At 40.2% G+C, this 22,666-nt stretch overlaps 3 protein-coding genes, 1 long non-coding RNA gene and 1 other non-coding gene across 9 annotated transcripts; 2 read left to right on the plus strand and 3 right to left on the minus strand.

The window, feature by feature from the left end:
- The first annotated feature begins 312 nt into the window (after window positions 1-312).
- Window positions 313-4,845, plus strand: LOC121621620. 2 transcript variants are annotated; one of them, XR_006007655.1, is made up of 3 exons: window positions 313-384; window positions 1,545-1,677; window positions 2,194-4,845. It is a non-coding gene; the product is annotated as an uncharacterized LOC121621620 (long non-coding RNA). The 2 variants fall into 2 exon arrangements; XR_006007654.1 differs by lacking the exon at window positions 313-384 and adding an exon at window positions 605-681.
- trnas-gcu lies at window positions 1,014-1,095 on the plus strand. The gene has a single exon. It is a non-coding gene; the product is annotated as a tRNA-Ser (tRNA).
- Window positions 1,170-2,838, minus strand: LOC121621619 (protein FAM177A1). The gene is made up of 5 exons (XM_041958127.1): window positions 2,602-2,838; window positions 2,183-2,329; window positions 2,039-2,093; window positions 1,864-1,958; window positions 1,170-1,675 (listed from the first exon to the last, which is right to left on the minus strand). Exons 1-5 carry the CDS (start codon window positions 2,620-2,622, stop codon window positions 1,466-1,468), a joined length of 528 nt encoding a protein of 175 aa, XP_041814061.1. The 5' UTR covers window positions 2,623-2,838; the 3' UTR covers window positions 1,170-1,465.
- On the minus strand, window positions 4,138-14,251 carry brox (BRO1 domain and CAAX motif containing). Of its 4 annotated transcripts, none has more exons than XM_041958123.1 (13): window positions 14,154-14,251; window positions 13,527-13,646; window positions 13,167-13,273; window positions 11,612-11,708; window positions 10,655-10,750; window positions 10,445-10,517; window positions 9,325-9,430; window positions 8,954-9,043; window positions 8,351-8,436; window positions 8,112-8,193; window positions 7,319-7,469; window positions 6,123-6,282; window positions 4,138-5,999 (listed from the first exon to the last, which is right to left on the minus strand). In XM_041958123.1, exons 2-13 carry the CDS (start codon window positions 13,625-13,627, stop codon window positions 5,916-5,918), a joined length of 1,233 nt encoding a protein of 410 aa, XP_041814057.1. In that variant the 5' UTR covers window positions 13,628-13,646; window positions 14,154-14,251; the 3' UTR covers window positions 4,138-5,915. The 4 variants fall into 4 exon arrangements, with proteins under 4 accessions (XP_041814057.1, XP_041814058.1, XP_041814059.1 ...); XM_041958124.1 differs by having other exon boundaries at window positions 14,147-14,244; XM_041958125.1 differs by having other exon boundaries at window positions 13,527-13,628; window positions 14,154-14,211.
- A 630-nt stretch (window positions 14,252-14,881) lies between these two features.
- On the minus strand, window positions 14,882-18,744 carry LOC121621616 (alpha-1,6-mannosyl-glycoprotein 2-beta-N-acetylglucosaminyltransferase). The gene is made up of 2 exons (XM_041958122.1): window positions 18,679-18,744; window positions 14,882-18,563 (listed from the first exon to the last, which is right to left on the minus strand). Exon 2 carries the CDS (start codon window positions 18,323-18,325, stop codon window positions 17,066-17,068), a length of 1,260 nt encoding a protein of 419 aa, XP_041814056.1. The 5' UTR covers window positions 18,326-18,563; window positions 18,679-18,744; the 3' UTR covers window positions 14,882-17,065.
- Between the last annotated feature and the right edge of the window lie 3,922 nt (window positions 18,745-22,666).

Genomic DNA, 22,666 nt, shown 5'->3' on the forward strand with positions numbered 1-22,666 from the left:
TGTGTTATGTAATTTGTGTGCTCAAACACCAAGGGATTGAAGGTGCACTTTAGATTTTGTGTCAAATTCTGAAACGGTATATGTGGAATTTGCAAGCCATCACCATGTCAGCTACAGATGTTTCAATTTCCCCAACATTGCAAAGGCATAAATTCGACTGGAGGCTCGTGTAGATTTTGAAGTGACTGCAGGGCTTCAGTCAAAGTGCTGGTTTTCATGTCTTTTGTTATGAGCCAGTGAGGGTGAATCAGTCACTCCAATAATCTCATTCAACCACTAGATGGCAGCAAACACCGAAGCTCCTCTAGACATAAACAAGTACTCGCTTGACTCTGAATTTTAAGGTGCAGTGCCTGTGACAGAGATTAATTTACCTGCAAAGAGGTAAGATGGACCCCAAGTGTGGACCAGCAGTTGGTTTTATGGTTGTGGACTCGTTTTACTCTTATTTTTACTCTTCAGTTTTCAACATAGAAAGCAATTATTGCAACTTTCACTGCTCTTCTGAAGAGATGTCCAGACATCCTCTTGGTTGTTATGTCTTCCACACGATGAGTGCTCCCTTTGACAACGTGGATGTCATTTTCTTCCGCTCCCATGAAACGCTACAGACAGATGGCAGCAGTGGTGTCCTGCATGAGAAAACAGAGACCCGAAGGACTGAATGAAACAACAAAAAGAGTAAATAAACTTAGCTTTACTCAGATGTCGCCGGGCTTGCTTTACGATGAAACTGGGAATACTGCAGATGGCACATCCACAGCTTTTAAAGTTTTAGTTAACGTTAGCCAACGTTAGCTGGTCGTATTAGCACATTAGCATGGCTTACTAGCACGTTAGCTAACGTTGACAGGGAGTTCCTGCCATAACTAGATTATCAGTTAGCTAACATAAGATTGGGTTTTTCGAAATGTGTCGACGAAGCTTAGGCGACATATTAATCATATGTCAAAAAATATCGTTTGAGGAATGGCATGTTGATGAGGACACACGATGACGTGTAGAACATCGCAGACGAGGTGGCCGAGTGGTTAAGGCGATGGACTGCTAATCCATTGTGCTCTGCACGCGTGGGTTCGAATCCCATCCTCGTCGGCAATCTTTAGTGTTTTTTTTTTTTTATTAATCAATTACATTTGATTATAATAGTGTAATACGTTGAACGGCGTATGGTATTTATGACTATGGTGTGGTATGGTGTCTCCTTTCTAGACTGTCAACTGCAGCATAACTGTCGCCAACTTTATTTTGGTTATTGTAAAAAACAAATCCTTTATAGCAGTAGCCACACACTGTAATCTTCATGTTTGTCAGTGTGATTTTCTTTTTTACATACTTTTGCAGTAACTTTACCATACTCCAAACAGCCCCACAAGTCTTTTGTTACATCATTTGTTACACACTTCACTTTAAACAAATGCTTCCACATCAGATCACTACCCTCATTGCCTTTCTTCTTTTGGTTTTATTCCAAATAATCATCATCTGCTTGATAGCCTTTGTTGTGACATCCTTCATTTCTGTCCGTATGTTTATCATCGCAGCTCTCCTGCAAATCCACAAGGCGTCTCTCGTCTCCTGTAGCTCCATAATGACTTCCTTTCGGTCCGGGAGTGAGGTGGATCGTCTCTACCCGTCCTTCCCCGAGATTCTCTGTGGTTTGGCTGCTCATTGTCTGTGAGTGGGATAGAGGAAATACAGAGTCACGGAGAAGGAAATAATCATCCGTAGGAGTGCCAGTGTAGTATTAACAGCCCGGGCAATTTCATCCCATTTCCTGTTAGTGACGTCTCTAAGATGGCCCTGTTACAGTTAACTTTATGAGCAGTATGCTTGTTTTGTTGCTCTTGAATTCTACATTACCTTGTTGTTACGATGATGCTGATCTATGGCGTACTGGTATTTGGCTGCATTCAGTCCGAGTGCACCGGCTAGTCTCTCTCCAAGGAAATCGCAAGCTGATTTTGGAGACGACATAGTTACACTACAATTAGGCCTACATTTAGTGTGCCTTCGATGTTAATTGTCACATACGTACTCAGCAGTGAAATCCTCCCAACTAGAATGGCCACATTCTTGAATGAGAACCGAGTCTGAGATGGAGGAGGCAGAAGAAAACAGATGACACAGCTGCGACTTAATGACATCTTATATGACATGCCTCCATCAAACAGTGTCCCACCCTTTCTGCAGGTCTGTCTGATGGCTGCTCCTCTTCCTCCTCGCTGTCATCCTCCTCCAGAGTTTCACCACTGGAGAAGTGGATGATCCTCCTCTGTTTGGACACGGCGGGACTCTCAGACTCTGTCTCCTGGATGTCCAGTGGCGTCTGACAGATTGCAGAGTTCTTTGCATAAACTTTGGTTTATATTCTGTTTCGTGTCCAGAGACATTGTCTTCACGGCACAGTATCTATGTCCAACATGTTGCCATCTTATAGGCTGTTTTATATACAGGCTACATCAGGCTCCAGAGTAAAGTTTTACCAACGACTAGTCGCAAACAGCTGTTAAAAGTTAACTTACACCTTTGCCAGAGTGTTACTGAACACAGCCTAAGCTAACATCTCTGTTTGTCTTGCCTCATTATTACAACACTTACTTCCTGGTGGCCGCTGTTCATTGTGATACTAGTCTCTCTTTGTCACTCCAATGCAACAGCGTCGATTCTTTCTCATGTCACGGCTGTGCTTTCTGTCCATCCACGCTGACTCTGCTACGTAGAGAAAGACAACTACAGGATGCAGGATCAGTCCTGAAACCTGAGACAGACAAATAAAGCAGTGTGAGTAGTCACAGAGCTGTCACCGTAATGCAATCAGTTTCATTCTTGGGCTCGAGGGGCTGGGCTTGTCACAGTGTGGAGAACGTCATGGGTTATTGCCAACTTTAGCCACTTGCACCTTAATCTTTCCAGTATTCTCCTTATATTTGTCCCTTAGGTGGCCAGAAAGTCAGATAAAGCATTTGTTACACCCTGATATCACCTCCACATATTGAATATCTGCTTGTTGTAGCACGTCTCTTCAGACTAGAGCGAAACATTCAAATCCAGGAGACCACTTTCTCTAGATGTTTCCCTGGAACTTAGCCTGGCATATTCAGTGCTTTTTTTGACTAAAATGTAAAATGTATGTAAATGAGGCGTCAGATAATGGCGAAGCAGAGCCCAGCCATGTCAGACGAGTGCCGCATATAACATGGAGCATAATTTTTGCAATCATGCTCACGTTTTGTCATCATGTCCAAAGTTTAGTCTCTTAGATAAATGTGGTCAGTGCTCTTAAACAACTGTTCCGTCATATTTCTAGCGATCCTAGTTTATGCAACCCTTCTAGATTTCTAGGTTTTCTTTGTATCTAGTTGCTTATTACAAAAATAGATACATACACATTTAAACATGTAGGCTAGAAACTGGAAGGATAAAAACATGTTAAAATTTCAAATTGTACTGCACAGTGTGAAACGACGAAATTAAAATGAAAGTTAAAAAACATTTTTATTTAAATTCATTTTCTTTGTCAGGGTTTGACAACGCTCAAGCACACGTTTGGACCAAATGTTTAAAGTGGTACTCCAGATAGAGATAATGCCACTCATTGTACAGCATCTTTCTCAAACGAGATCATGCTCAGTAAAGAGTCGTTTTTCTAAGTCTGCTCCCGATTCTCTTCAACATAGCTCAATTTTCAGCTGAATCGTGGGAATCGTGGTTGGGGAAAAAATGCATCAGATCTCAAGAAAGACTTTTTTTTCTTGTCAAGTTTAATTAGCAATATGATTCAAAAGTTGCAGATTGATTGGCATATACACTTTCATCACTGGTTAAGTGTGTTGATTTCATTGACTACTAAGAGTTTATTAAGATGAGCCGTCCGTGGCAAACACTGCATAGACTTGGGTCACGCTGCATATCTTTGAAATGCAGGCTTTCTGTCTGCAAGCTCAAGCCGAGATAACACTGATTACATCAGCAACAACAGCTTCAGACAATATGCAAGTTTTCACAGGCTAACAAGTGCTAACCATGACCTGTAAGACTTACCTTTACTGAGTACCCATTAAACATACTGATAGGATTATTCTTACGCTAACTCAGTAATCATGTTGACATATATGAGCACAAGATGTGGAAGAATGGAGTTTTATGGATGATTTAATAGAGTTTGAAATACATTTTACATGAAGGACACCATTAGAGGAGGATAATGAGCAACAGGAGTGTACACTGTAATGGTGATCTGACACACCCTTTTAATAAACAGTTGCCTTGAAAAGAATAAAGGACTAGCATTGATCTGTGAATGCAATGTTAAACTGGCTGTTCCGGGTATAATGCAGAACAGACAAATGCCATGAGCATTATGATTCCATTAGACCCCCACTGAAAGCCCTGCACAACTGAGTATAAAGTGCAAAGGTGTTGTGCTATAATGGAATTTAGTCAGAAAGTTAGCTTGTCAGCCTTTCACTGCTGCCGGGGTCTTGCTCAGGTACGCTAATATACCTGTGGGGGCATAAATGAGTACATGTGAGCACTAGATTACAGTTTATACAAGTTTCCAGCTTTAACCGACATTTATTTTCAAAGTGGGAAAGTTTTGATAATATGAGCAAGTTCTGTGAAGCAGCCAGAGCTCCCACCCCCGGTGTCTGATGATGCTCCCGCCTGGTCTTTGTCTCTAAGGAAGGGGATAACACTTAATAGATCTACAGTACATACATTGTGTCAACTATAGACAGCAGCACTCACTCAGCAACTGAGAAGTTTACAAGGGTAAGCCTTTTACTGTATGTATCAGAGGGGATTCTGTTGTATCCACTGAAGCATAAAAATGAAAATCAACATCACCAAAAAATATGATTGGAGTTACATAGAACTGTATACTGTCATAAATGTTTGAAGTTCTCAACTAAAATATTGTGGCATAACAACAAATAAATTAAGAACTAATACTATCAGGGATATAATCACAAATTCCCTAAGCATGTTTAAGAATGACTCAGCCTCATCCAGTAATAAAGTTTTCTTAAATGAATAGTAGAAGTAAAAAAAACAGCTATGTCATGTACAAAAATGACTACAGTACATACATCATGTGATCTAAATCAAATATTGATTGTAAACTGCTACAGCTACAACAACCCAAATGCACCAGCAATAACACGTGTAGTCTTCTTCAGTTTGTCTGTCCACTGTTGATTTACATTTCAGTTCTGTTAATTATAACACGTTTGTGGTGGAAGTGGTGAACAAATCTCAGCCTGAAATTCATTAAAATCATCTGACTGTATTGTAGTATACAGGCTGATTGTTGGAATGCAGTTTCCTTCATTGCTAAATATTGAATGTAAAAATCCGCCTTTTTATCATTTTGGTTTTCAGTACAGCATTTTTTGTTTAGATCCACATCCTGAGGCCATTTCGCAGATTGTTTAATAGGCCAGTTTCCTTTTTTTTAAGCCATCAAACTATAAATCAGTGCCAAAAAGGTTCAAAGGGGCCTCAGTAAACAGGTTTACTTGCAGGCAAAGGCACCATTAATACAACTTCTTCACCCATAAGGCTTACTTATAATCATTCCACTTGAAATTACTTCATGTAAAGACCTAATTTGAAGTAATCCTTTCATCTGATGTGTAATTACTAACAAAAACCCGAAAGAAGTTTCCATCTGTATAAATGTCTGAGGTTTACTTTAAGGGAAGCCGTGACTGGCTCTGGCTTAGATGAGAGGACGATGGCTGTCATACCCACGGACAATACGCATGTTTCAGCATAAATGTAAAACACCATAGATTAATATTACAAAAAAACATTTTTCCTATGGAGGTTTACATGAAAAGAAATATGGATGCCATCATTATAATAGATGGTAGTGAAGCATGAGGCTGAAGATGGAATCTGTGGAGAGTTTAGGAGACGACACAGCCTGTGTCCTTCTGAGGCTTCAAATCTGGCTCCTTCACTGGTTTCACCTCCTCCTCCTTGGGCTTGGCCTGGAGTTAAAGTAACAATAACACAGATTTGAAACAACACAGACACACATGTAAACTCTTAAGGGTCTTTTCATTATCTCATCCTGCCTTTGTTGGAATAAACTTTGAGGTTGATCGCACTACCTTGTCATTTTTGGCTCCCTTGGTCAGGTCAAAGGTGGCATAGACTTCTGCAGAGCACTGCTCACTGAGAGGCGGCAGCTCGAAGGGGACCGGCTCAGCCAGGCCATAACTCGCCTTCAACTCCAGCTGGGGCGCCTCAGCTGGGATCTTGTGGAAGTATCTGAGGAAATATGTCCAAAGTTGGAATTTAAGAGAAGACTTTCCTCCTCAAGGCAATATCACTGAGGCTTTAGTGTTGCACAAACTGTTTTGCAGTTGGAGCACTTTATGCACTGTCGATGATACAGTAAGTGAAGTAGCCCTAACAACTACAAGTACAACATATAGAGTCTACTGCAAAGTATGATGGGAGGGAAAAGTCACTGTTGGTGACTGTTAGTACAGCAATTTGTTGCGAATGTGGACACACAGTCGACCAGTATTGACAGCAGCTAACAGCTACGTATTGTTAGCTACAGTAAAAATGAGATGTGTTGACAAGACAGTAGCTGACGCTGATCAGACAATATCATTTGCTGAAAAGTTGTCTGGTAGAAAAATGATCAGTTCCTGTTCAAAAACATATTCCCCAAATATATGTTGAGCTGTCAAAAGTTAAAATATTCTATCATCTGTCCTCAGCCGCTGTTGCTATCCACGCGACTAAATGAATATGCCCATGTGGATTTTCTTGTACATCTAAACGGGTTTCCATCCACACATCCTGCAAACTTTGACTGAATTACCAGAAAATCTGCAAATGAAACTGAATGAATGCCTAATTCCATCAAACATAATGTGATTATTCGGAGTTGATTCTTTGAGATAAGCAGTAGGTGGCGCCATTTTTCCAATCAGAAAACCATTCTACCACTGCAGAGAAGCAGGGTGCATTGATGAAGGTTACATCTGATCTGTGTGGAGCAATGAGCTGTTTTAATCTGCAGAAGTAGCTTCTTCTTCCTCCCCTTGTCCCGCTGTAGAAACAGCTGATCAGTCATGTGAGTTAAATGTTTACTACATCAGAACTTTATATGTCAAGGTGTTTCATCTCACGTTACAAGCATTAATTCTCTAATTTAGCAGCTTCCATAAACTTTCTTTTAATGCGATACTCCAAAAAAAACATAAAAATAAGATGACAGAAACACAGCTAATATGTGTGCATTGTCTGAGTCTCCATGCATGCGTGTACGTGTCTCCCCCGACTGACTCACATGAAGCCGTTTTCTCTCTGGCACTTCTCCAGCGTGTTTTTAATGACGCCGCCCAGTTTGAGGAAGAACAGCTGCTCCGACGGCTTGGCTGTGGTGCCTGGGCCTTTGGTCTGACGATACTCTTTACACAGCGCCTCGGCACGGGAGTAGCCTATGACAGAGAAGTCAATGATAATACAGGGGAAATCCACGCAGCACGGCAAGGGAAGCAAGAAAGGAATGAGACTCTTCGTTTCGTGACAAGATGTGTCCAAAAATACTGCAGCAACACGCAGGAAACGAACACACGGGAAACACCTGTGTCACGACCAGTATGCGAACAATTCACGACGCTTCAACTACATGCAGCTACACCCATATTAATATATTCTTTCAACGTCAGCCTTAATGCTGCTGCTCTTTCCTCATTAGATGCATGCTGCAGCATTCTAGGTTGCAGAATACAAGTTTACCTAAACAATACATGCATTCATAATAACATGCTGTGCATGATGTAAGAACACACTCATGTATGTCACATGCACTTAATCTGATTGACTGAGTGTGCTTTCAGTGAGAAGACACAATACTTGAAGACTAGAAGAGAAGCACTTGTCACCAGTGTGTTAATTGACAGATGTACATGAAAACACAAAAATGAAGCTAAATCACTTGCTGAGGAGAACTTGATGCATGAATCAATTTAAACACAAAGTAAATACAAATTACACCAACAGAGTGTGCGGCTGAAATGATCACTGAAGTGCAACAACATGTAGAACAAATGTTAAATCCAAGACATGGATATACATACACTTTTCTGCCTCCTGGAGAGATCTTATAGCCTCTCCACACTTGTCACTGGCCAGCAGTGTCTGTCCATGATAGCAGTAAGCCTGCAAACACAGTTAACAGTGTAATCAGTAGCCTGATTGTCGTCTTCTTCTCTCTTTATAAAGAAGAGTAGGTTTCATGCAAAGCCTGTGTGCTCATTGAGGTTCCTTCACATGAATAAAAGTACTTTGAACTGCATTAGGATATGCATGAACTTACATAAGCCATGTAAAAGTGCTGCTTCAGCTGAAGATATTTCCTCCACTTGCTACTGCACTCTGGCTCCAAAGTGTTCAATGTGTGGTCTGCAGACAGAAATCCTGGCCTTTAAAAGTCTGTTCTAGAGTGGTAAAGGTCCCAGGTCCTGGGTCCCAGATGAGAGCACAGCAACTCCAGAGAAAACCTTCATAATAGACTATTTTAACATCACAGTTGAGCAGGCTCTCTGTTTGAATCCATTGACTTGACTAAACTGTGTGAAATGAAAGATACTGATCTGCAAAGGCAGTGCAGCAGACTGAGTGACGCACTGAGCTTGTCCAAATCTCAGGACATAAACTTCCAGGACCTGTTCCAAGAGCTGAGGATAGGGATTGAACTCCAGAGGAAATGACCACGGCACTTCTAACACAGCATGGCAGGATATGTCACAGTGCTGCAATGTGCCAACAAGTCAGAAAACCTGAGACCAGAGAACCTCTCAGGTTTGAAGAGTGCCTCACACTTTTCCGATTATCACACAGTATTTTACACAAAACCAAGCTTAAGTAAAGACAAAAACATAGCTGTCAAAACCGAAAGAGCAGGTGGTAAAATACTGACCAGCTTTTTGATAGAAGTTTGCCGTCTCAAATGCCAGCGCTGCAATGAGTGTGGCATTGTGCTTCAGTTCAATCGCTCTGGCAATTGTCACTGTAAAAAAGAGAAATAGACGGTCACAGTGTTACGTTTTACCATTCCACTTATGATGTTTACATAGCAGGTAAAGAAAACGCAAACGTCAAGCTCAGACAGTATAAATTAACGAGATAAAACATAATTTAGATTCCCCAAAAAGTCATCAGAATTTCAGAATAAAACTTCAACAAAAAGTCGTTATTAAGTAACTCAAAAAGCGATGTGTATTAACAGAAATTAAAGTTTATAAAGCTTTACAGTGGCTCGTTCAGTGTTCAAGCCTGGAGCCACCTTACCTTCTTGCGCCTCTGCCTGGCACTGGATGATATATGCATCAATCACTCGGGGCTCCAGGTCTCTGCCCTTCTCAGCTGGGGTGATGAGACGAGGGATGTGGACCTCCTGTCGCAAACAATCCAGTGTTATAAGTCTGACACTGTGGGTACCTCTGCCTCGAGGGAATTGAGGGCCGCCTTCAGCAGTCATAGCACCGCTGCCTTTCCCGAGTTGATTCTATGTTTTACTTAATCATGCTGTGTAGGGAAGCAGGAGACGTGTTTGCATGGAAATAATCTGGAAGATAAAGAGCTGTATACTGTTTTCTGTCCGGCTGCAGTACCTCTAGTTACTCTGAGCTACCAGAGCTTCATGATGATAAACCTGAGTCCAGTGACTGGTCTTTGAGGATCAACATGTCAGTACTAGAACTGGACCTAGAACCTGCAGAAACTCTTAAAACTAGACAAGCTGATCCCTTTTAATCAATTTAAATCTCATTTCATAAACACAGAGCGGGTGTAGGTAGGTGTTTTATCTTAACTGCAACTTCTGGCAAGTTACAGGGAGCACCCGTTTGTCTTGTAAAGTGTCTTTATGGCCATTTATTCTTGATGGACATCAGAGATAGGGATATCCTCAGAAAGTGTCACACTGAATCTAAAAACACATGTATGTGTGTGTGATGATCTGACGGAGCTACGACTTTCAGAAGGAGTGTGAGTTCTGACACACCTGACCTTTTCATCTCACTCAGTATCTCTGTCTCAAGTCTGTCCCCCTGCACCCCCTCAGGACGAACACCTCCCAGTTTGAAAACCTCTGTTTTAGAGAAATAAGTTGTTTGCAGATGCCATGTTGGGGTCACTTGAAAGCCGTTTAATAAAACGTACTTTATTTAGAGGTAACTGTAAGGAGTTCTCTGAAATTTCCTTACATCTGCATTCAACCTGCAACAGAAAACTATCATAGCAATCAATCTGAATTCAGAGGTCTAATTATTCACACAAAACTGCTTTTAGTAAACAACTAATTTAGTGCTACATATCAAGAAATGCTAAGAGTAAGACTGGAGGTGACTTGGGATCACACAGTTCTATAATAACATAGATATAAGGCTGGTCTGTAAATGTATCTCACCTTGAGGTTTTTGAATATGCCAGCGGCAACCTTCAGGCTCCGGTGAACATCTTTCGCTTCAGCCTCCGTTATGCTTGAACAGACAAACATGACAGTGACAAATATTCAGGACAGGAACAAAATAATGTACTTTTTTTTAAATCTAGGACTGATCAATATATGACTGATTTCATGCAAAATAAAACTACTACTAGACAAGAAAGCACATACTTTTCTTTCCCGGCTAGTCTCGAGGCAAACTTGGTGTACCAGAGGGCTACATTGAAGGCCATGGAGACCAGTTCAAAGACTGCGTCCTGCTGGGCACTGGGAGGAGAGCATGGAGAGATGGTGGGTTGTACAGACTGGTGTAAGAAGTTAACAATGATAAAAATAAAAAATTAGCAACTACAATACACAGCTCACTGTAGCTGTGGGTTTTGCAAGATAACGACTGTGATCAGAAAGTCTGAGAATGTCTTGTGAACCCCTGAGGGAAAAACTGAATGAATTACAGAGCTGGGTAGGACTTTCACACAGGATTAACAGGATTACACCCACTGAGATAGTAGCACATTGCTCGATGTTAACCTGTGAGTTCCTAAGAATGCTACTTCTTCCCCACGTCATTGGTAAGAATGAAAACTTTTGTTTTGCTTTTTTATCAGTTCTGACCATGACTCCTCATCAAATATCCCTTAATACTTGCAGCACTCTGTAATTCAAATACAAAACATCTTTCAAAGAGGTTGTTAATGGACTCCTGGAAGGCACTTTCGTTTACTTCAGCCCTCCTTAAAAAAGTACCCTGACGTGCCAGATGGTTTGTTACACAGAACCATCTGGGAAGGGCAGACACTCTCAAAGAATACCTGGCAGGTGATTGGATGATCCACCTGTCTACTATCCAGTTCTGATATAACTGATGCTGTGGCAGCATATATGCATTCTCTTTAGGAGCTGCTATTGTTGTCACTTCTCCCACTGTCGTCACACCTAAACCACACCTGCAGCTGTCAGTAGTTCACATAGCACACAACTTGAAGCCTGACAAGATGGCGTCTTGGCTCGTGTGATCTTGAGATCTCATGAATCCAGCTGCCTCACAAGGCAACCCTGAAACTGCAACCTATCCACTCAACACTGCCACTGACTATGAGACTGGAAGTGTTTGGTCTGTGTTTTTACCTTGGTGTGTTTCCTTGTAAAGTGTCAGTCCACTTGAAGTTCTGGATGAACCTCATCTTGTTCTCCTGTGTAGTTCCATCCAAGGATAAGATAAATCCTATTGTATCAACAACCAATATTTAAAAAAAGATGAGCCGCTGGTTAGGTGCAAAGCAAAATTTAAAAATGCAATGTTAGAAGGCATACAACAAGAAACTTTTGACAATAATTAACACAATATGCAGTACCTTTCAACGCTTCACAAGGGCATGCAGTACATACATTATGTTGTGTACATTTGCAAATGAGTTTGATACAGACAAAAGGTTTTATATTAACGTTTAAATTGGACGATACAGTTTTTGCTCCACAATTTTGTTTGGCACCCCTGCTGCTGTGTGCCGAGTCATCATGTTTGTCTGCTGTCTGTAAATACACTTGATAGGCATGCCCCGTGGCACACTGACTACAGAAATTATGCAATATTCTTGGGTTATCTGCCAATATATATTATGTTGGTATGTGTGTCTGCCAGTGCTGGGCAGTAGCAGCACTACTGGTTTAACTACATTTCTCAGTAGTGTGGTGGGAGTCGCTGTTTGCTGAATCCAATAGCTTTCTGCAGTAGCTCAGCTCTTTTATTGATCAAGCAGTGCAGCAGAGTCCACGCAAGCTTCACTTTCTCAAGCATTTCTGAAGCTCCAACACAGCAGAGCTTTCTGCTGTAGTCTGAAATAAAACTGCTCAGGATCAGTGAGTGATGCCACCACGTTACACTGACATGTAATGTAACTCTGAGTCAACAGTTTTTCCAGCAATAGAGTCAAAATTGAGCATATCCATGCAAGCACACACAAACACACACAATAGATGAACATACACACGCTCTGGACACATGCTGTTTGTTATAATGTGTAGCACATGTTTTTCTGTAGCAACTGAATTTAACATTGTTGCTTGTCTCTGTTTGACAGATTTACTGATCACTGAAATAGCACTGACTTGGAATGAAGTTAGTTCAAAGTTTAAAAAAAAATGCTTCAACATAGTAAACTACATTTGCGATGTTGCTGTAGCTTGTGCTTTAAAATAGAATTTGGGTTTTCTGCCAAATAAATGGTGCTGAGATGCTAATCCTACCCCCTCTAAATCTGAGAATGAATTACATTACATTTAATAATTAACCAATAATTAACCTGTGCTAGGCAGCAGCAGATGTAGGCCTATACCTCATTTTCAATCCTATTTGGAGCCAATAAACATATCCATTTTTTAAATCAATTTTCTTTCCTAAGATGTGTTCCTTTACATTTTTAATACCATGAAAAGAGGTAGAATCATGCTTTTAGTAGAATTTCCTTTTTATTTTGTGTGTGATGTCTTGCACACATTTCAAGACATGTGCCCCATTTATTATCTTGGGAAACTTGTGAAATCTCTACTAGAATCAAAATAAAGTACTGTTACTTTGAACAATACTGGACTGAGCAGCATGTGTCTGTGTTGACTGTCCCATCGATGGGCAACACTGCACTTTAGAGGTACGTTTTAAGTATTTGCTGCAGCATAAACATACCTTGTAGGAGGGAGAAGTATGCATCTGTGGCATTTTTCATGATCTCTGGGTTGCAGGTGACATCAGTGAACATCTCCAGCAGCCTTGCCCTGGTTGTCCTCAGATCACTAAAAGTGTCAAACAAATAACAAGCAATTGATGTTCATAAAAAAGAGGCTGTTTATTACAGTATTTAAAGTGACTGAATCTAAAAAGGCACTGCCTTCTTGCAAGGAAAAGGGGTGACTGTGACCAAATTACAGCAACAGTAACATGACACAGAACATTACATCAATATGAGAGTACGGAGACAAGACAAAAACAATGCAACATTTAATCTGATGTCACTGTTCTCAGTGTAATGAGTATGGATAGACATACTTGCATATCTTATTGGCGGCGGGGCTCCCTGCCACTCCATAAAAATTAAAGGACACAGGCGCTGTCGCCTTCAGTGGGTTTCTGTGAAACCAATGTGCCATCCTGTGGATGAAGACACACCTAAAGAGATTGAAAATACAGGACGGCAGGCAGTTCATGAATTATTTACATGTTTGGTATTAACACATTGTGGATAAAGTGGAATGAGTGACCTCCCAAATAGCTATTATATTTTAGTAAGGTATTTAATAACTAGGCAGCATTAGCTAGCTAATGTGTCATCTTGGCTAACGTCATTTTGCTGATCGCTACAACTCGCTAGCGGCCGTGTTAGCACTCTCTCCAGGCACTGTTTCCCCTTTCCCACCGTTTCCATGCTGAAAAGTCGAAACAAAGCCTCGGCCGTTACTTTGGCCTGCTATTAATGGTGTTTTTTTTAATTATTTGTCTGAATGTTGTAAACAAACGTCCATTACGTAAGCTACGGAAAGCAACAGCTAATGGCTAACACTGGCTACATCTAAAAATATAAACATGATTAACTGAAGCGATGTGACAACTGACTTATTATACTGCTAACGAAATGGATTGAAATCGTTTAAATATAGAATAACTTCTACCGTTCACCTGTCGTTCGGGCGCTGTAGATACGAGGTTTGGTAGTCCTTATGGAAAGTCTGACACTGATAACTTACTTCCGGAAATAAACACGGTGTAGAAACTGACCAATGAAAGCTCACGATTCAGTCACATGACACGTATCCGGAAAACACCTCAGATCTCTGATCAGCTACTGATTTGTTGAGGGTTCAGTAGCTCAGAAAGCCGTAAACATGCTGTGATCTGACTATTTTTAGCAGCTGTCAGATCAGTCACTGATATTCTGCCTGGAATTCACGTTTAACGTAACTACTTTTCTTGGTACCGCTTTATTTGATGGTCCTGCAATTTCTTCATTCTTTCCTTTTGTGTTTCCTGGAAATAACGAATGTACAAATTATAGACAAAACACAAGACAATGTTCTCAGAGGTCAATGACTTAAGTTTGTTGAGTTCATAAGCAGCTGTTGACTTTAAGAATAATTTCAGAGACAACTGAGATCCAAATTGTATGCTTGCTTGTAGGTAGACAGATTTTACATTTTGCATGTTCAGTTAACCTGCTGTATAATGACCTAAGACATCCAGGCTACTATCAGAATTAGCTGGAAGTTTACCCATTGAACACTGTCACTATGGACCACACTACAGTTTATCACAGTACCCCACAGTTTATCAATTCATTTCCATAAAAGTATTTAAAAATGAGATCTGTAAAATGAGGTGGTCCCAGTCTTTTAACCATGAGGAGACAATTAAAATTCAGCCTTTTATTTTTTCCCATTTGGTAAACATTGGGTGAACAATGAACAGCTATTTCAAGTGATTATCAGAAAGAAACAACAAGAAAATAAAGATCATTGTCAACAACTGTACATATCACCAATAAAGAACTCATCAAGCAACCCACACACATACATACGGTCATTTCTAGTTGTTCTTCATGTACTAGGCCATCTCTGCCAAGTTCCTTAAGAACTGACTGTACTTTTCAACATAAAATAGAAGATAATTGATTTCATTGCCACATTCATTTCATATTTCTGGTCCAGGAATCTCCAGAAGGCACACTGAGGTACACCAATACAAGGTTAGACCACTTATTTGGAGCTACTGTCACATGTTATACAGTCCAGATGCCAACGTTCTGAAATCATTTCACCAGACTATACAATGAAGATTTCTGTGAAATCTGCATTCACATTCATTTTTCTTCACCATCTCATGAATAAAGACGCAACCAAAAAATATCTATTAAGAGAATTACAAGTCCCCAGAGTTGACAAATGCAAATATAACTACTCGGTCAACAATGTTATCAGTGCACCTTTAAAAATCTCTTCTAAAACAAAGTTTAGGCACAAAGGAACAATCAGAAGGCACTTTTGGTCAGTTTTAAGGCAATATCAATGTTCTTGTGCTAATTTTCTTATTGTTTTAGACTATACAAAGGCACTTCAGCTACAGTGGGATTTTTTTTTTTTACTATTAGATGAATGCCAGAAAAGAACATGTCTTTCTTCTTATGAAATCCCAATGCACTTCATTCAGTTCTCATTTGGATGTTACATCCTAAAATAAATCCTAACAAAGAAGGTGCAAATACAAATGTAGAATCACAGATGAGCCTGGTGTTTCAGAATGAAAAATCTTGAGCAAGACTCCAAAAGGTCACTTTTCACCTATCAGAAAGCAAATATACAGTCACAACCAAAAGGGAAAAAAAGAAAAATCAATATCAAGCCAGCTTGCGTTGTTGCAACCAGAAATGCCTCCAGTGCAGAGCAGGAGAAGGATTAAAGGACCAGTGTGTAGGATTTAATGGCATCTACCAGCACGGTTGCATCCCTCACTTTCCAAGTGTGTAGGAGAACCTATGGTGGCTGCAAAACTTGCAAGAAACGCAAAAGGTGCTCTCTAGAGCCAGTGTTTGTTTTGTCAGTTCTGGGCTACTTTAGAAACGTGGCAGACTGTGTGGAAGATGACCCACTCCCCCTGAAACATAAAAAGCATTTTGAGGTAAAAAAATAAAACTATTCTCACTTTCAAGTGATTATAGACTAGTAAAACATATATATGAGTATTATATTCAATTTCTGCAGCACTCTGCCAGTAAATCTCCCTAAATCTGACACACTGGTCCTTTAAGTGGGTTCAGTTGACCTCATCTCAAAAAAAAAAAAAGACAGTCAGAAAGTGAAGGTTATATCCAGTAACACCAATCCCATTATGTGCATGACGTAATTTTGACATTAAAGTCAACTTCAAAGAAACAGTCACTGTATAACTTCCCCTATATTTAAGATTGTCATACACATTTCGATTAAACCTAGAAGTCACCTATAAAACATTTCATGTGCCTTTTTGTTGTTATACTTATAATCGTACCATGAAAGCACATGTAAAAAAACACTGCTACTGGATGCAAGTTGTTAATTCACCACAAACAACCATGTTTAACTTCTCGTTAATAATCATCCTGTGCAGTGTGCTCAGGAAATATATTTGCAAACAAAATTGCAAATTAGTGGGTGTATATGGACATGCTGATATCGTAATTGATATATAACCCCACCCCACCGCCCCATCACTGTGCAGTAAATCTAATCTAATGTTTTGTAAGACACCCAGACACACAAACCTCTTGACATGATATCAAGAAGCATGAGTGAGCTTGCATGCATTATACACAACAAAACATATCAACAATAGTCTTTGGCAACTGTGCAGCTTTGGTGATTAAAAACAAAAGATTTAAATGCAAGTTGAAGTCGAGCTGTGTACATGCAGCATCCTCTGGTCCTACTTCTTGGAAGACATTAACACAGTCAAAGTGAAAAGGCAACCCACCGCAGCCTCTGAAACCCTGAAAAGTTATATATGAATGGCACATCTGCAGAAACCCAACTAACAGTTTACTCGTAATACCTAGAGAAAAGTTATAGTTTGGCGTAGTTATTGCACAGAATATGGTCTCGAACATCTCCCCAACCTCCGTTCTTCATGTGTTCCCTGTGCTCCACTGCTAGCGCACCATTAAGAACAAGAGATGGAGGGAAGAGGCCATCCTTGGTTGCTTGAAGGCTCTCCTCAACCTTCTGTGTGGCCCATTCTGGTCTGCAGTTTTTCTTCTGGTGAAGGCCACAGTCCCCTGTGTGGAGAACCCTGGAGCCCTGTGCCACAAGCACTTTGAGGGGTTTTGATATGCAGGCTCCGGAGAGGTGCTGCAGAGTCCAGTCCCAGTTGTAGTCGTCATAGGTGCAGAATTCGTTGCTGCAGCCCATCAGTTTGTAGTACACCTCCCTGGAGATGCCCATGCCTATGTTGTGTTTAGTGGACATCCAGCCAGTGGTCAACACCTTATTGGACAGTGTGGTAAAATCAGCCAGGCCATTGAGGTTACCCAAAGCCAGCATGTCACAATCTGGACATTTGCTCTTCCTGAACTCTATCATTGATTTATAGAAATGGAAAAAGTCAGGTAAGAGGTAGTTATCTTCTTCCAGAAAGATGACAAAGCTGCTGTAGCCCTGCAGGGCCTGCACTCGCTCCCACACAAAATGCAGTTTCCACCACCAGTGGTGTTTGGTTTGAGTGATGAAGGCCTCCCTGTAGTGCCCATAGGAGTCAGGGTGTTCTGCATTGAGGCATCTTGTTTTGAGAGCGTTGTCCTTGGATGTGTCTCGAGGGCAGTCTCGTGGATCCTTCCCAGGAAACTCATTCGGATACAGCTGAGTACTGAAGGGGAAATAAATTTGCAGCACTCTGCAAAAAGTTATTCCTTGCACAATGGCGTTTATTTCCTCTGAAAAATAGTCATGGCTAAAGATGAGGAAGAAGCTGTGGACCTCTGCAGCTTTCTCCAACGACTGGATGAACAGTCTGAGGTATTCAGGCCTGTCATGGACCTGCACAACCAGCACCAGTCGAGGCTCCCCTGGAAACTTGTCCGCATTGTGAACATGCTGCTTGTAATTGGCACTGTAAACGGACTGAGTTAATTCTGGCAGCGAGCCAAAGCTAAACTTCTGCATGTCACCAGAATGCATGACCTGGTTTCCCTGAACCACGATATCATTAGGTTCACCAATGTCATCATCGGAAATTAAAAACACACGTGTTGAGAACAGGAGAGTCACAACTACACAGGAAACACCCAGCAGCGCAAGCAGATTCTTTTTGAGCAGCCGAAACCTCATTTTTTCAAAGTAAGTAACAGCAATGGCTTTAATTCACCTTGTCGCGCGCGCCTTCATTGTAAACTCGCAGCAGTTTCCGCGTGCGCTGAAACTCTTGTTCCAAGCAGCCCGACGCCGCGTGCCTGTAAACAAACGTCAAACGTTTCTCGATGGCTGCCTTTCCTCTCGCCGGACTGTCTTTCCACTTGAAAACCGTGTCATTGGCCAAACAGTCGCCTCGGCAGCTTGTTCTTGCCACCTGTAGGAAAAGTCGAACAAAAGCAGGGTGAGAGCGCGTTATGCGCGAGCCGCGTGTTAATTCAGCGTTTAAAAAGAAGAAGCTAACTCGCTGCGGTTAGCTTAGTTTGACTTACCCAAAAGTAGGTGCAATGTGTCAACACGCTCGCACCAGGAAGAGGATGATGGGACTGTGATACATCTTGGCTACAACTCATTGACTGCTGACGTGTACAATCCAGCCAACGAGGGAGAGACTGAGCTCGTGCTCAACGAATCATTGTCCTACCTATGGTTGTGTAATGTGAGACGAAATGTAAATCAGGTACCATTTGAATAGAGAAGAGTAGGAAAATCTCTTACAAGAAGTGCTTTACTGTAATAACTTTGTGACATTTGTTAAACTACTCTATGTCATGTTCATTTGAATTGTTTATATTGTTAGTAATGTACAGTATTTATGCAGGCCTATAGAGTATGTAAGTAATTAATAGGTGTATAACTTTTATGTCTGTTAGTCTCACATGGTTTCAGAACAGGATTTTCCCATAGCTGCACTGTCTCTTATAGCATTTCCAATAAGGGTTAGTGTTAAAGAAAGGTAAATCTTTACCCCCCTTGCCTTTAGGTTACCTGTTCAGGTTTTACTGGTTGACTTGGAATCCTTTTTGTTGTTTGAAATCTTGCTCAAACACATAACAAAAGGGTGCAGGGTGTAATACCTGAAACTACAAGACTGGAAAACTTGAGAGGACTTTACAACAGGGGATGCAGAGGTGTCATCTACTGGGACAGCATTAGGCCTAAATAGGACACTGTTGTGTTGGAGTATGCTATTTGATAAGCATGTAATAAATAACAGACTCATGACAAATGGTTTGTTTTCTACTTTTTAATATTTGTTAGTAGTATGAGATGTGGTTCATTGTGTGTTCGCTGAGATGTAACATCGGCTACAGTGACCCACTAAAACCACAGATTGTAAAACACTGTTCATACCACCATATGACACATGATCATCTCAGCATGGTCACAGGGATTACATTCCAGTCTTTTTTGACTGATGACACAAAATTGGTGGGTTTTTTAGTCTTCTGATTTTGTGTTAGGTTGATAAAAAAAAAAATGCTTTTTTCCTGGTCAGTAACAATCACTTCAGATGAGGAGGAGCTGGCAAAGAAAGTTTTTGCCATCATAATCTGCTGTTCTTAATACCTGTACTTTTTGCATGGGTCTGTAAGTTTGAATACATTGTTTTACAGTACATTTGTGTTGTAATGTAAATAAAGCATCAGATAGTACAGTACATTTTGTGCTATTTTTGTCTTCTTCAAGTACACTTAAGAGTACTCTAGCAGTCCTTAAGTGCCACTTGAATAATACTTGAGTCTACTTGAAGTGTAAATAGTTGCTAAATTGTTGCTAAAGTTGTTTTGCAAACTTTAAGTGTACTGAAGTCCAGCAGTGAAGATCACTAATCATGAGCATTCAAAACACATTTGCAGTACAATTGTATTATATATGTGTATATATATATATATTCATCATCAAATGAAGTCAAATTAAAGTACACTTCAATTAAGCATGCTAAGAGTGTATTACAACAGACTTGAAGTCCACTTTATTACTACTAGTATTTCCAATTTAGTACACTTTCTTAAAGTACACTTAAGTACAATGTATAATACACTTACATTAAAGTGCATCATTTTCTAGATACTTTTAAATACCACTTTAAGTATTGCAGAATTAATATATTCATTTTTAATACATTTGAGTAGAACTCGATGACATCTACTTAGAAGTACACTTTTTAAAAGTATGTCAAACATACTTTAAATAAAACATGAAAAGTATGAGTGTAGTTGTAATGACTTTTCTATATTAAATTCTAGTCGTAATACACTGAAGTGTTCTATTATTTGACCTGGTTATACATGCTTTTTACACAACTTAATGATACAATATCAAAAATATTTGCAAATCACGTTGGGTTACATTGTTACATGAATTGTGACATACATGTGACATGTGACGTCATGCACTCAACCACATGTCTGTCACGTGACTGTCAGTGACATGGGCTGTGAACAGGAAGCTTGACTACAGCACTTCATTCCTATCAGTATACCATTTTCCTTTTGAGGCTGTGAGAGGATCTTGTCTTGCAAGAGTGTAAATAGTGAGCTTTTACTTAACGAGACATTTTTTCTTCATGATCCGCCGCAGGCTGCTTCGCTCCACTCATGGTTAATGAAGGATCATCTCTGTAGGCCTGTTGCTGCTGAGGCCGCAGGAACACTTCCTTCAGATAACACAACCGGACAGGGTGTGTGACCCAGTGAGATAAACTGTCACACTGCCTGAAATAATTTAACATTTACATCATATGGTCTGAATGGTGTTGCAGGGAACATATCTATTCCCAGGAAATCATGTGACAAAAACAGTGAGAAATACGAACATTTTAAAAGATTTCTTCAAGGCGGTTCTGAACACAGTGCTGCTGAATTCAACCAGCAGCACTGTGTTCAGAACAAAATGTTTGTGAAGTGTAGTTTGGTTAAAGTCATTTTGTAATTTTTTACACAAACATATATATTTTTTAAATAATCCACGTGTTGGTGCTTGCTGGAGCACTTTTCAAAATTAAAAAAACATCCACCTCTCATCATAATTTGCATTTTTTCTAGTAATGTCACAGGGCCTGCAGCCCATCCCAGCATGCACTGGCTGAAAACAGAAACAACCAGTAACACATCATTTTACAGGTCCCATTGCTTCCGGATGATTTCCTGGAAAAGGAACTGATATATAACTGTAAGTTCTTGAGGCTTCCCAGAATTCTACGATTTGATACTGATTATAAAGGAAATAGATCCATAGTTCAATCGGTACTCTCCCTGTGACGTCACTGCCTGGTTCAAATATAGCCAGGAGGTTTAGTTGCATGTCATCCCACTCTGTCTTTCCATCTTTCCCATCTGCTCGTCTATAGTAACTATCAGGTAAATAGATAATTAATCAAATCTCACTCTTTCACAGCTCAAAAACATACTCAATATTGTTGTATTACTTTGATACTTAAGAACCTCTTCTAATTTTATGAGGATTGCTCATGCACATGATTTGAACCTGATGCCTTATTTTAGAGGTCCACTATAGAAACAAAAGTCCAGATGGCTTCGGTGGGGTTTCTCATGGGAACAGACTGTATAGACTGTACATTTGTACAGTGTCTTAGAAGGAAAACAGGCTTAGGTCTGGTAGATTAGACTGTGTATCTGTACTATATATATCATACATTTGGACATGTGTTCAAGGCCTTTTGCAGTAATTATTATTATTATTATTATTATTATTATTGAATAAGTAAGTAGGTAAAGCCAACAAAGAAAAAAGCCATTAAAATACAAGGATTCCTTTACTCAAACATTTACAGGGCACCCCATGAATGATTGCTTTAATAACTGCAGAATATGCAGATAATTAAGAGTCAAACTGCTCCACAATTTGACTGTCTCATTGAAGGAAAACTAGCATATATATGACAAATATGAAAAAAATGTGGACTTAGGACTTTTCTCTCTTCCACATTTGCAACAAACAGCCTCATAGACCGTAATTTCGTAATTTGAGGACTTGGCCACCGAGTGGCTCTGCTGAGCATGAATGTGTGGCATTGCTTTGTCAGTGATGATGTTTGTTTCTCGAGAAATATGTATGAAGAAGCAACAATACGTGACACCAGCAGACCCACCTTGTGGTATTAAGTTAAAGCCCTGCCTATTGCAGTTTTAAATGGTCCAAAAACATAATGGAGTTTTGTAAATCTATATCTTAAATTCATGGCATAGAATACAGCCATTTGTGCATTTCTCAGTTATACCCAGGCAGCCCAGTCCCATTGCAGCAGGGCTTTCTCATGTCCTGCAGCAAACCCCTTGTGTAGAATCAACAGTCCTCTGAGTCTCCAGCCAGGAAAACTTCCCACACTTCACTTCAAACTCACAAGACACACAAGGCTGAACAACCTTATAGCACAAATTAAACATTTAAACTCTCAGATATGAATTTATTGATTGTTACACCTGATTCGTGGAGCAGTGCAATTTGTCAGCACAG

The sequence above is a fragment of the Chelmon rostratus genome, chromosome 18, assembly GCF_017976325.1.
Source record: "Chelmon rostratus isolate fCheRos1 chromosome 18, fCheRos1.pri, whole genome shotgun sequence".
Taxonomy (NCBI): domain Eukaryota; kingdom Metazoa; phylum Chordata; class Actinopteri; order Chaetodontiformes; family Chaetodontidae; genus Chelmon; species Chelmon rostratus.

What these genes read in the sequence shown, in the direction of transcription:
- LOC121621619 (XM_041958127.1), bottom strand. Translation starts at nt 2,622, where the DNA reads ATGAACAGCGGCCACCAGGAA. An exon ending in TGGGAGGATTTCACTGCTGA is followed by an intron (nt 1,959 to 2,038) that starts GTACGTATGTGA and finishes CTCCAAAATCAG; the next exon opens with CTTGCGATTTCCTTGGAGAG. An exon ending in AGCATCATCGTAACAACAAG is followed by an intron (nt 1,676 to 1,863) that starts GTAATGTAGAAT and finishes TCCCACTCACAG; the next exon opens with ACAATGAGCAGCCAAACCAC.
- LOC121621616 (XM_041958122.1), bottom strand. Translation starts at nt 18,325, where the DNA reads ATGAGGTTTCGGCTGCTCAAAAAGAATCTGCTTGCGCTGCTGGGTGTT.
- brox (XM_041958123.1), bottom strand. Translation starts at nt 13,627, where the DNA reads ATGGCACATTGGTTTCACAGAAACCCACTGAAGGCGACAGCGCCTGTG. An exon ending in ATACTTCTCCCTCCTACAAG is followed by an intron (nt 11,709 to 13,166) that starts GTATGTTTATGC and finishes TTGATACAATAG; the next exon opens with GATTTATCTTATCCTTGGAT. An exon ending in AGCACTTTTACATGGCTTAT is followed by an intron (nt 8,194 to 8,350) that starts GTAAGTTCATGC and finishes CTGTGTTTGCAG; the next exon opens with GCTTACTGCTATCATGGACA.